The sequence below is a fragment of the Belonocnema kinseyi genome, chromosome 8 (genome assembly GCF_010883055.1).
Source record: "Belonocnema kinseyi isolate 2016_QV_RU_SX_M_011 chromosome 8, B_treatae_v1, whole genome shotgun sequence".
Classification (NCBI taxonomy): Eukaryota; Metazoa; Arthropoda; class Insecta; order Hymenoptera; family Cynipidae; genus Belonocnema; species Belonocnema kinseyi.
Window position 1 is genome coordinate 107,714,735 of NC_046664.1, and position 13,594 is coordinate 107,728,328.

General features: G+C 32.7%; 1 protein-coding gene across 1 annotated transcript in view; it reads left to right on the forward strand.

The window, feature by feature from the left end:
• Window positions 1-7,016: 7,016 nt before the first annotated feature.
• The window catches only part of LOC117178645, a 7,145-nt gene continuing 567 nt past the window's right edge, over window positions 7,017-13,594 (forward strand). Inside the window, exons 1-5 of the mRNA XM_033370069.1 lie at window positions 7,017-7,334; window positions 10,218-10,480; window positions 12,237-12,823; window positions 12,957-13,177; window positions 13,277-13,445. Of these exons, the coding sequence (XP_033225960.1) occupies window positions 12,736-12,823; window positions 12,957-13,177; window positions 13,277-13,445 (478 nt within the window). The 5' untranslated portion in view covers window positions 7,017-7,334; window positions 10,218-10,480; window positions 12,237-12,735. The remainder of the gene's footprint in view (window positions 7,335-10,217; window positions 10,481-12,236; window positions 12,824-12,956; window positions 13,178-13,276; window positions 13,446-13,594) is intronic.

The following is a 13,594-nucleotide window of genomic DNA, read 5'->3' on the forward strand; positions in this document are numbered from 1 at the left end:
CAGGGCCGTGCATCATATTGTTTAGCACGTATTCTAGGAGAACTTTTTAAGAATTTATATTGTGCCAACTCCGAAAATAACTACTAATGATGAGTCGACGATCAAGCTGCATCGGGTTACGCACCATATAGCATAGCACGTATTCTACAAAAAAATTTTCAAGATTTAAATTGTTCCAACAGCCAAAATAACTAAAAATTGTGAGCCGATGAACGGGTGCAACGAATCGAACACCAGGTTGTTTAATACTTATTCAATGATCAGTTCTTAAACATTAAAATTACTTACATAGCGAAAATAATTCCAAATGGTGAGTCGACGACCCAGGTGCACCGCGTCACGCACCAAGTAGTTTAGCGAGTATACTACGAGAACCTATTTAAAATTGAAATTGTGCTAACTGCGAAAATAACTACCAATGATGAATCGCTGATCAGGGTTAACCGAATCGAGCCCCATGTACTTTATTACGTATTCTATAAAAATTTAAAAAAATTTAAATTTGGTGAATAACGAAAACAATTCCAAATGGTGAGTCGACTACCCGGGTGCATCGGGTCACGCACTAGGTAGTTGAGCGCGTATTTTACGAGATTTTTGAAAGAATTTAAATTATGCCAACTGCCAAAATAACAACCCATGACGAGCAGACGATCCAAGTAAACCGGATCGCGCACCAAGTAGTTTAGCACGTATTCTACAAGAACTTTTTTAAAATTTAAATTGTTTCAACTGCCAAAATAACTAAAAATTGTAAGTAGACGATGCGGATGCACATAATCGAGCACCAGGTAGTTTAATACGTATTCTACGAGAACTTTTTAACAATGTAAATTGTGCCAACTGCCAAAATAACTACCAACAATAATTCTATGATCCAAGTGCAACGGATTGAGTACGACGTCGTTTAATACTATTATACGAGAAGTTTTGAAAAATTTAAATATTGTGAATAACGAAAACAATTCCAAATCGTGTGTCGACGTCACGCGAGCACCGGGTCGCGCACCATGTAGTTTAGCGCGTATCCTACGAGAACTTTTTAAGAATTTAAATTGTGTGTACTGCCAAAACAACTATCCACGATAAGCCAAATGTTCGCGTGAATCGACTCGCGTTCCAGATAGCTTAGCACGTATTCTACAAGACCTTTTTCAAAATATAAAATGTTCCAACTGTAGACGATCCATGTGAACTTGATCGAGAAACAGGTAGTTTAATACGTATTCTACGAGAAATTTTTAAGAATTTAAATTGTGACAACTGCCAAAATAACTAGCAATGAGAAATCTATGATCCGGGAGCACCGAATCGAGCACCACGTACTTTATTACGTATTCTGCAATAAATTTTTAAAAATTTAAATTTTGTAATAACGAAAACAATTCTGAATTGTGAGACGGCGATCCGGGTGCACCGGGCTACGCAGCAGGTGATTTAGCGCGTATTCTACCAAAACTTTTTAAGTATTAAAATTGTGCAAACTGCCAAAATAACTACAGATGATGAGCCAAAGAATTTTATTGAACCGAATCGCGCACCAAGTATCTTATCACGTATTCTACAAGAACTTTTTAAAAATTTGAATTGTTCCAACAGCCAAATTTACTAAAAATTGTGAGTAGACGATCAGGGTGCAGCAGATCGAGCACCTGGTAATTTAGCGCATATCCTACGAGAACTGTTTAAGAATTTAAATTGCGACTACTTCCAAAATAACTACTAATGACGAGCAGACGATCTGGGTGGACTGGATCGCCCACCAGGTAGCTTAGAACGTATTCTACAAGAAATTTTAAGAATTTAAATTGTGCTAACTGTCAAAATAACTACCATTGAGGAGCAAATAATCTGGGTGAACCAGAACGCGCACCAGGTAACTTAGCACGTATTGGAAAAGAATTTTTTTTTAATTTTTATTGTTCCAGCAGCCAAAATAACTAAAAATTGAAAGTACACGATTCCGGTGCACATAATCGAGCACCAGGTAATTTAATAAGGAGAACGTTTTAACCATTTAAATTTTGCCAAAATAACTATCAATGATAATTCTACGATCCGAGTGCACCGGATCGAGCATGTGCACTTGATCGAGAAACAGGTAGTTTAATACGTATTCTACAAGAAATTTTTAAGTATTTAAATTGTGACAACTACCAAAATAACTACCAATGATAAGTCTACGATCCGGGAGCAACGGATCGACCACTACGTACTTTATTACGTATTCTACGAGAAATTTTAAAAAATTTGAATTTATTGAATAACGAAACTAATTCCAAATGGTAAGTCGACGATTCGTGAGCACCGGGTTACGCACCAGGTAGTTTAGTGCGTATTCTACAAAAACTTTTTAAGAATTTAAATCGTGCCTACTGCCAAAATAACTAGCGATGATGAGCCGAAGATTAAGGTAAACCAAATCACGAACCAGGTAGCTTAGCACGTATTCTACGAAAACTTTAAAAAATCTAAATGTTGCTAACTGCCAAAAGAACAACCACTGATGAGCCGACGATTCGGGGGAATTGTATGGAACACTAGGTACTTTATTACGTATTCTACGAGAACTCTTTTAAAACTTAAATTTGGTGAATAACGAAAACAATTCGAAATATTGAGTCGACCACTCCGGTGCACCAGGTTGAGCCTCAGGTTGTTTATCACGTATTCTACAAGAACATTTAAGAATGTAAATTGTTCTTCCTGCCAAAATAACTACAAATCATGAGTGGACGACCCGTTGCGCATAATGGTATACTAGGTTATTCAAACCGTCATTTGTGAGAACTTTTTTGAGTTTTCTCAATAACCAAAACAATTCCAATCAGTAAATGTGTGATTCGAGTGTACCAGATCGCGCATTAATTACTTTAGCACGTTTTCTACGTTAGCTTGAATTAGCGTTAGCTAACGTTAGCTAATTTTAATTTTTCCAACAGCTAAACATATTTCAGATTGTAAGTCAACGACCCGGGTGCGTCAGATCGTGTGTCAGGTCGTTCAGAATATCATTCACGTAGTTGGTTGGTGCTGATTTCCGGTATTTATACCATCCAGTAGTTATTTTGGCTCTTGTAACAATGTAATTTTTGAAAAAGGTTCTTGTAGAATACGTGCTAAGGTAACTGTTGTGCAATCCGGTCTACACCGATCGCGGGCTTACTATTAAAAATTATTTTGGTTTTTGGAACAATTTAAATTTAAATTTGTTTAGAATACGTTCTAAGCTACCTGTTGTGCGATCTAGTTCACACGGATCGTCATCTTATCATTGGTAGTTATTTTGGCAGTTGGCACAAATTAAATTTTTGTAAAGTTCTCGTATAATACGTGCTAAGCTACTTGGTGTGCGACCCCGTGCACCCGGGTTGTCGACTCACCATTTATAATTGTTTTCGTTATTCACAGACTATAAATTCATTTTAAGTTCTCGTAGAATACGTATTAAAGTACCTAGTTCTCGATTTGGTTGACCCAGATCTTCGGCTCATCATTGGTAGTTACTGGATTAGTTTTCACAATTATTATTATTATCCTAGTATGTTTTTTCAGTCTTCGAAAAGTTTGCCATAGTTCAATTTTAACCAAATCACGTTCGAGCGTGGGAGGTGCATGGCAGAAGGGCCATTAATCATGCTTGACCCATTGTACATAACTCTGCGACAACCGTGGAACGACCGTGGGTGAACATTGAGCCAATATTGAGCCACGCTTATTCCACGCTTACCCCACGGTTAACCCACGCTCAACCCACGGCTAACCCACGCTCACCCTACGATTGACCCACGCTTATGCCTTTGTTGAGTCAAGGTTTACCCATTGAACCTTTTCTACGCGGGATACTCATTTCATATTTTCAAAATCCAAAATGGCGGATCCGATATCGCGGACAAATTTTAGAAAAAGTCAGTGAATCTTTTTGTGCGTGACTCGGGTACCCTGGGTCATGCACCAGGTAGTTTAGCGAGTATTCTACGAGAACTTCTTTAAAATTTAAATTTTGTAAATAACGACAAAAATTCCAAATAGTGAGCACGATCCAATTCACCCGGATCGTCGAATTATCATTGGTAGTTATTTTGGTAGTTCGCAAAATTTAAATTTTTTTAAGTTCTCATAGAATATGTGCTAAACTACCGGGTGCGTCACCCGTTGCACACGAATATTCAACTCACCATTTTGAATTGTTTTCGTTATTTACAAAATTTTAATTTTTAAGAAATTCTCGTAGAGTACGTATGAAACTACCTGGTGCTCAATCCATTGCACTTAGATCATAGGCTCACCATTGTTAGTTATTTTGGCTATTTGAACAATATAAATTTTGAAAAAGTACTTGTAGCATACGGGCTAAGCTACCAGATCATTGTTCTAATCATTGTTCACTGAATTCGATTATCAATTCAGATTTTTCAAATTTAAAATACCGGATCTAATATGGGGGACATATTTTTGGAAAAGTCATTCAATCTTCTTAAAACTCGGTATAATTTCGTTTTCGGGGTCGCTGATTACGATACTCAATTCATATTTTCGAAATTCAAAATGGCGGATCCAATATGACGAACAAAGTTTAATATACTTGTGTTTTGAGGTTGCTGAGAACGAAACTAGATCAAAAATCGTTAATTTAGGTGAATTATTCACTATAATAGACTGTTTTCCGAGACATTAATTTGATTTTCTACACATTTTATCACACTCCTTATGTCTAATTACAGTATTAAATACATGAAAATTACTAACAGAATACATAGTATACTAGATTTATATTATAATATCATTTTTAGTCACTATTCGAGGACTTCGAGCCCACACTGTTAACGTGACTTTCATTAGCGTCATTAATGCCAAATGCCTGATTCATGCATTTGTTTAAAAAAATCATTCTATTATCAAATAATTATGAATTTTTTGAAATTAATTCGTTTAAAAAATCACATGAATTTTTCTGAAATAATCATAAAGTTCACAATTAAAAAAATTAAAATCGAAGAAAAGAATTTTTTAAATCGAATAACACCTGATTAATGCATTTGTTTATTAAATTTGTTGATCATATTTACGATAACAATCTTAAGACGAAATTTATTCATCAGAATATTGTTGATATTCAAGTTTCTTGCATAGTATTTAATAAGAGTAAAATTATGTTAAATTGTAGAAAACATTCTTGTAACAAATACTTTGTTAATAACATTTTTTAAAATCTTCATATTTCTTTATTTATAAAAAATTGAATGCCTAATTTGAAAATCAGGGTCAACAAATCTTTTAGAATTCTTATCAATGACAAAACTTACGAAAGGGCAAGCGAGTATTTTCGTTCGTAAATTTGCACCGCAATCGGTCACATTTACGTGGCAAAAAAGAGACAAAGTTTCTTAGGTTCTTGTTTATTTACATGCTAATAATGTATAGCATGCCTTATACCACTTTTAGGTAACGCAAAGAGGTTTTCTTCTCTTTTTATGTTGTATTTTTTAACTTGTTCCACTTTCATCATTTGTAAAAAATCAATTTTTTCAATAAATTTTATTCATTAATAATTTGTATTTAAACTTTTTTTTCATAAAAATGTCACTAATGCATCTTTTTAGTTAAGACGGCAGAATAATAATTTTTTCACAATGCCGATTTGCTTCTTCCCTTGTTAGGTTAAAGTGTACTCGTTGAAATACGCCGGAGTCAAAATTTCTAGGAAACTGCTTTTCCCCTGGAAGTTACCGTGGAATATGACTTTTAAAGACGACTATTGTCCTTTGAAGTCCATCACGTAAATGTGTGGGACAGTTCAGCAATTTCATAGTCATAGTTTACCCGTTCTACTTTGGAACATCGCATCGAGTCGCCTGCAGGTAGGTTCAACTTCTCTTGAGTCTTGAAATCAAGATTCCAAGCCGCTTACCTTTTTTCCTTCACTTTTCAATTCAGAGCAACCACCTGGCTTCACGTCAGTTGATCGAATTTGCAACCCTCCAGACTCCTCAAGGGTGGATTGAGAGGGGTGGTTGAGGAGAGCCTGAGGGCTTCGAAAACCAAAAGAAAGTTAGCCAAAATCGACCACGAAGGGGTGTCTCTTCGCTTGGAGTACGAGAAGGGGGTTGGCGTCTAGTTATATCGAGTCGAGTCTGCATCCCCTTCGACGAAGTTAGCTTCCTATGCTCTTGTCGTAAACAAGCCGCGCCAGCCACAAAAGATGGGGTGGAGGGCACGTAGAATGCACCGAGGGTGGCAACTCATTTGCGGTTGGCACCGAAAAGGATTTCCATTCTTAATTTTGTCTCTCTGGATTTCAGATTGCTGGCTACATCCGCAACTTCTAACAAATCCGTTTTTAAAATAAAGAGAAAAATTAAGTTACTCGTATTATATTACTTCAAGTAAATCTGTACCTAAAAATGGACAAATGATGCTAACTTGAGAATTCTATGAAAATGCGCAGTTTCAAAATGTACATGCATGTGATTTGAGGAAATGTTGAATTTGTGAATTAATTCTGATCTTTATAATCTTTTTTTTTGTGAGAATAATAGAGGGCCCATTAGGATAGCTCTCTTAACTGTTTTCGTTTCCGAGTGTTTTTATTAATCTAAATGAAGAATTACGACAAAATTTTGAACTGAATTGAGTACAAAAACTGTAAGAAAAAGATTTTTTGGCAAACAAGTAAACGTCACATATGCTAGAACTTTGCAAAAAATAGTTTTCTTCTCTCGTATCACTATATCCCAAAACAGGACAAGCACTCATGCATTCTCCCACTCTTTCATTATAGCAAAAAATATAATCTTCAAGTTTTTGATACCCTCAAAAATTTAAAGTTAGCGAATCAGGATAATAAACACTTAAAGATTTAAAAATATACGAACGTCGACAGGTGCCTCTAATCGAGCTATTAACGAATATTATTCCGAAGGAAATCGAGAGACATTTGAAACTGTCGGAGAAGTCATTTGTTAAAATTATCTCCTTGCGAACGTCAGGTGTGTGAAATCGGACTGTTAGAAATTTGTGAACGTTATCTTCCTTAAAGTTAAAATTCCAATCTTTTCCTTGAATCTAGCAAAGAAGGAAAACTTGGATCAACTAACCTCAGTGTTGGCGTTCACCGCAATCGCTTTACAGAAATTTTCCGTGAAAGTACTGTAATCACTACTAATTAAAGCCTCCATTCAGAATCGGGACGCCTTTACTAGGAGAATGCTGAATTCATTCAGCATTGGAGCTCTTCTGGTTGTGAAATCATCAGAAGAGACTATACACTGGGCTTTCCTGGTTTTATCAGGATTATATCCTTTTCACTCGCTTAGTGCTGATTTTCATACCCTGTATGTCCTAGCTTTATTCTGAAATGTGTATGTCAATGTTCAAGTTTCAAAGAGTTTTTCTAACAAGAGAATTTTTGCATTATTTCCTTTAGATAAAGCACCAAAGCCATGCTACTATTTACTTTATAAATATATGAAATCGCTATATATTTATATAATTATTCTAATTTAGGGCTCGCATGAAAACATTGATTTGGAGAATATTAATGGATTTATTTGCGTTATTAGTTAGCATGTTTATGGTCACGTTTATTTCAATGAGTTAAACTTTTTACCTTTTAAATTAAAAAAATGTATTTATCTAAAAAATTCTTTATACAAAATCAATTCATCAAGTGGGCGATCTCAGAAGTCAGAGGTTGAAGCTGAGAGATTATAGGGAAAAGGTGAAAAACATAGAATAGGGTTCTGTAAAAGAGCATAGGTTATATATGACATATCTAAGACCAGGATCAAAGTTGAGAGTCAAAGTTCAAAGGTCGACACTTTGCCGCACTTTAAATAGAAGACAGGAATAACTTGCATTTAAGATATATCCGCTATAAATTTCCTATTTTCTAATTTCCGATACCCAAATCCTGAAGGCTGGAAATGCACTGAATGGAAAACAATTCTCAGACCATTTAAAATAAATTTATCCACGCCAATTAATACTTCTAGCTTTACTCAAATCGACTTCTGCATTTTAATAAACCAAAAGTAAAAGTTCAGTCAAAGCTTTATCTCCGAGTAACCTTTGAAGCATTTAATTACATTTTCTTAAAGGATTTTTAGTTCTAAATAAGTTCAAAAACAAAAGCCACACACATTAAAATTGGTATTATATTCTCTAACCGTAAAGAATGAGCATTTAGCTAAATTTAATTCCAAATATTTTAAAAGTTCCAGAGCGCATAGCTTTTTTAAATCTTCAGGTGACAGGAAATTAATTTATTAGAAGAGACCCGTGCGGAAATTTCCTTATTTTGCGTTATTTAAAAAAGGCCCGGCTCAGGTCCAGCTCATTATGACTCATTAAAAAAATTATGAAACGAGAGCGCCTCTTTTGCAGATCGGGCGTACTAAAAGAGGCCCCAAATTAAGGCACCGGACGCCTACCTTTTTTTTACCTTATCAAACGCGTTCGAATTTAATAATTTTTGAATAAACATGGATCGTGAAAAAAGAAAAAAAGATGTAAACAGAATTCGATCGAAAAAACGACGAGTATTTAGAAAAGCTTTGAAAGAATTGAATGTTAGTAGATTTTCTTCTTTAAATGAGTCTTCTAGCTCTTCTGATACAATAGATGTCAAAGTTAAGTCAAAAAATGAATTAATTAGTATTTTTCAATCAATAATTTTAGACATAAGACATATCTGCAGAAGAAAAGTATTGTTTATAATAAATAGGGAAATTTTATCAACACTTTCAATCAATTTAATAGAATAATGTATTGTCAACCTAACCTATAAAGCTGTCAAAATTTGTTAAGATTAATGATTTGTTAACAAGTATAATTGTAAATATTTACGCAAAGAAAATAACATTAGTTTTATTTTTATTTGCGCAGTGAGCTTACCCAGAGATTATGATACGATTTTTAATCAATCGTTTGCAAATTACAAATTGTCATCATTTAATTCATCTCATTGATGATGTGTTAAACATGGGATGCTGTTTAACTCGTCTCACAGAATTTTCTTTCGAAAGCTACTTGGGAGGAATGAAAAAGTGGCTACGTACCCCAAATCGACCGTTATCACAGTTATGTAGAAGGTATCACGAGCAGAAGTTTTTAAGAAAGAAAAAAACAACCTTACCACCCACTGTGAAAATTTTTTAAGGGGAAGATGAAAACATAAAAAGTATAAAGTTTAAAGAAGTTATTATTAGTAACACGTTTCCTAATAATATAGTCATGTTAGACGACTATACAGTCGTGATGATTAACAAGATGTTTGGAAATGCAAACAACTTGCAATTTGAAGGCCAAGTATGGGAAAAAACAAGCCTCTTTTTACGTATCTGACGAACTCGACTCATTTAAAGATATGGGAATTGCAGCGGCAAGTCACTCCTGGACCTGTAACGTACCCTATAAATAGAGTATTATGTAAATTAATTAAATTATGTTTAAGTTTTTTAAGAAAATCAACGTGAAAGAACATTTGTCATTCCACTTCTGCATTAAAGATGCCAATTATTTACATGTAATAAGTAAATCATATAATTTTAGAATTCGTTTATTATTATTTTAATTTTAAAGTCAAATTAATTGTATCGTACTTTTAAAAAGTCAATCTATAATTTCAATATTTATTAAAAATAAATCCATTATATTTTTCAGTTAAAAAAAAACTTTTAAAAATATTTAATTGTTATAAAAATGTTAAATGTTACCTTTTTGTAAGTATAAGAAAAATTTTTATTACAATATTATCGCAGATTTGTCATCGGTTCTAATAACTTTACTTGTCATTTTATAAATAGTCGACAAAATATTAATATGCTAAATAATAATGTGAATAATTATTTGTCGTAAATACAAATTTAAATTTGCGCGGCATCGCGTGATGCGCTATCTGGCGCCTCGTTGATATTCGAGCGTTTTTTCGCAGGTTCTTTTGTTGTCTCGCCGGTGAAATTTAAAATATGTCAACAGTGTCGATCCGTGCGCGCCTGTTCAGTTATAGATAGTTATGAGTGTTATTATAATTGAAGGTAAGAAGAAGAAGATATTTAACCTTGATTATGACATTCACAAGCCAATTAGGTTTTTAACAACAATTTATGCAGGATTTCCGAATCATTCTCTTACACCAACGGGTTTCAGAGAGGATAGACTGCATAATAAAAATCTGTTTTAAATAGAGATACAATGTTTATTGTTTCCTTTTTAAGGTTTGGAAGATGGATGCCCTCAAGGAATATTTATTAATTAAATTTGTGCCCGAAACGGCACAGGAAAAGAGGAAATCACTTGTGGATTGCACCAGGTCAGAATGGGTTGCTCTGTGTCATACTAGACGTTGTTTGGTTACCAAATTTATGGGTCCTCCATATAAAGAAGGAAATAATAATCTTCTTGAATCCCTTTTAAATTTAAAGGCCAGTGCACCAGGGGATTGGCCAACATTTCCAATTGAAGTTAAAGGGACAAGCGGGTATGTAATTTTTCACTACAGGGCCGTTCTTAAATTACGTATCGGATTATAGGCCATCTCTTAAACCCCCGCCCCCTGTAACAAACCATAAAAAAATATTTCTACCCCCCCCCCCCTTAACGCTGCACGTAATTTTTAGTTTCCAGAAATGTTTTGCTATTTATTGCTAGTAGAATTAGGCAGAGTGTCTGAAAGCATTTTCACAATGCTAAATCATTAATATTTAAACACTAGCATTTTAATATTGTTATACTTTTAATATAGAATATTTTAACGAAAAAAAACACTATTTCAGACACAAATTTCAAATTTTCAGATATATTAATTCATTTTTTTAAAACTCTTTTCTACTATAAAAGATGCATTTTTACCTAACAAAAATGAAATTTCAAACAAGAAAATTATTTTCAACCAATAAATAGTCAAATTTTCAATTAAAATATTAATAATTTTGAATCAAAAAATTACACCTTCATAAAAAAAATGAAATTTCGACTAAAAGAGATTAATTTTTAAATCAAAAGGATAAATTTTCAATAACATAGTTGAATGTAAGTCCAAAAAAGATCCCAGTTAACTTTTCAAGATAAAAATCTGAATTTTTTAACAAAACATAAGTTTTTACATAAACATTGAATTTTTTACTCAAAACGGTGCATTTTTTCTACCAAAAATATGTACTTTTAACAAAATAGTTAAATTCTCTACTAAATAGTTGAATTTTGATCCAAGAAAGAAGAAATTTGTACTTAAACAGATAAATTTTTTATATAAAAGGAAAAACTTTTATTAGCTGAATTTTCATCCAGGAAAGATTTCATTTCAGTTTTCAGCATGAAAATATAAATTTTAAAGAAAAGGTAAATTTCCAACAAAACAGTACAATTTTAAAATAAACAATTGTATTTTCAACCAAGGAAAATAAAATTTCTCTTCAATTAAATATGTTTTTAATTAGTTTTTTTTTAAGTTAAATTTTCATCCAGAAAGGGTTTTGGTTCTTTTTTCAACACCGAAATATAATATTAAAACAAACAGTGAATTTGCATCGAATATTTAAATATTCAACAGTACAGAAGAATTTTCAACCAAAAAGAATGACTTTTCAACAAAATTGTTGGATTTTCAACTGAACAGTTAAACTGTTTAATTTTTAACCAAAAATTTGCATCGATATCGAATAAAAATAAAAAATCAACTACAACAGGTGAATTTTAAAATCAAAAAGACAAATTTGCAAAAAAAGGTTGAATTTTCATCAAAAAATATTTCAAATGACTTTTCAATACATTTTTATACAAGAAAGATGCAATATTTCTACTAAGAATATAAACTTTTAAATAAAAAAATAAAAAATTTAAGAAAAAATAGTTTTCATCTAAAAAATATCTCAGTCGACTTATCAACAAAAAAATATAAATTTAAACAAAAGATTAATGTTTTACAAAACAGTTGAATTTGCACCCGAGTGAAAAACCCCTCCCCCTACCGTAACCAATCGTAAGAAATTGTCTCTCCCCCTTGAGCTGTTGCGTAATTTAAGTAGGGTCCCTAAACCTTGACCACTTTAAATTTAAAATTCAGTAATTGACAAAACTTTTGATTTGATAGTTTACAATTTTGATGTACGTCTTTTTGAAATACCGAATTTATAGCACATGATTTTTTTTAAATAAAAATATTCAAATTAAAAGTTATGTGTTGTAATGAAGCAATATAGCAAAAGTTTAAGAAATCGAATTTCGCTTGTTAAAAGTACAATAAGATACTTACGAAGAAGCAATGCAGAAATTGGCTCGTTTAGAAGTGACAGAATTCGTATTCACGACAGACTCTGAGGTTGAACCTCACAGAAAAGCTGATATTATACAAAACAAATTGAAAACAAAAAAAATTGACTATTACAGAAAATACAAAAAAAGTTATAAATTCTGTAGCTGCTATGGAATCGGACTCGGACAATTATTCACCACAATATGATATCAGAGACTCAGGCTCATCATTTGCTTCGAAAAAAAGAGAAACATTGAGAGTACAAAGAAGAAAAACAAAGATAAAAAGCGGAAGTTGCCAAAACTTGCAATAAAAAGTTTGCCTGCACTAAAAAAAGATAAGAGGGATGAAAAAACCCCAATTACATCACAGACTTTAAGTAGCGTTAGTACAAATATTACTAAGTCTTTAAAAAAATTGAAAATCACACTGATTTATCTTTGAAGAATAGTGAAGTGAATTCAAATAGAAATAGTACATAAATGATAGAAGAGCAAGACTTTATTAATAACGATACACTAGGGAAAAATTTAGCTGTTCCTAAAAAGAAAAATACTTTGAGGAAAGATGGTAATCAACTAATTCATTAATATTCATTAATTATATTGTAATTATTTGTCTGCTTTGTATTTTGATTAATTTTGGTTGAAAATGTTATCAACTTTAATTTCGTTTTTAAAATATTATTCACGACTGTTTTCAGATCTTCCTCTTGTTTTATCAGCGCTGAAGGGACTATCTGTCGACGTACAGGAAATTTTAGCAAATCAGAGGTCCATTTTACTTCGCTTAGGACAAAGAGAAACAGCTACAAAAACGTTATTTACCGAAAAGTACAAACTAGAAATATCATTTCAGAGTACTGAACAATTTGATGAGTTTAACGAAAAATTAAAAATTGATGATGGGCTTCGGACAGAATTCGTAAGTATTGTAAATTTATATCGTACAAATTCTTAACTATTAACATATTATATTGAAACAATAATTAATTTTTTTAATCATTTACTTTTATCTGTTCAGTCTTCTTCTTTGAATTGGCTTTTTGATCGAGAGCTAAATGCATCAAAAACTTTAACAAATGTTTTTAAGAAATACCTCAGCCAAAATGTGATACTTAAATTTACGGCAAAGAAAAACGTTCCTGGCAAACGGATCATGAAGGGAACTTATTTTTATGAGTGTATCTCAGGTGAGATTAATGACTTTTGTGAAACATTTGTTATACTTAATTCATACACATAAATTACACAGGCCGACAAAATTTGACAAAGGTCCGGAACCAGAGACCAGACCTAGTATACCCGAAGGTTTTTGCTGCGCTGAATCCGAATCCGACCT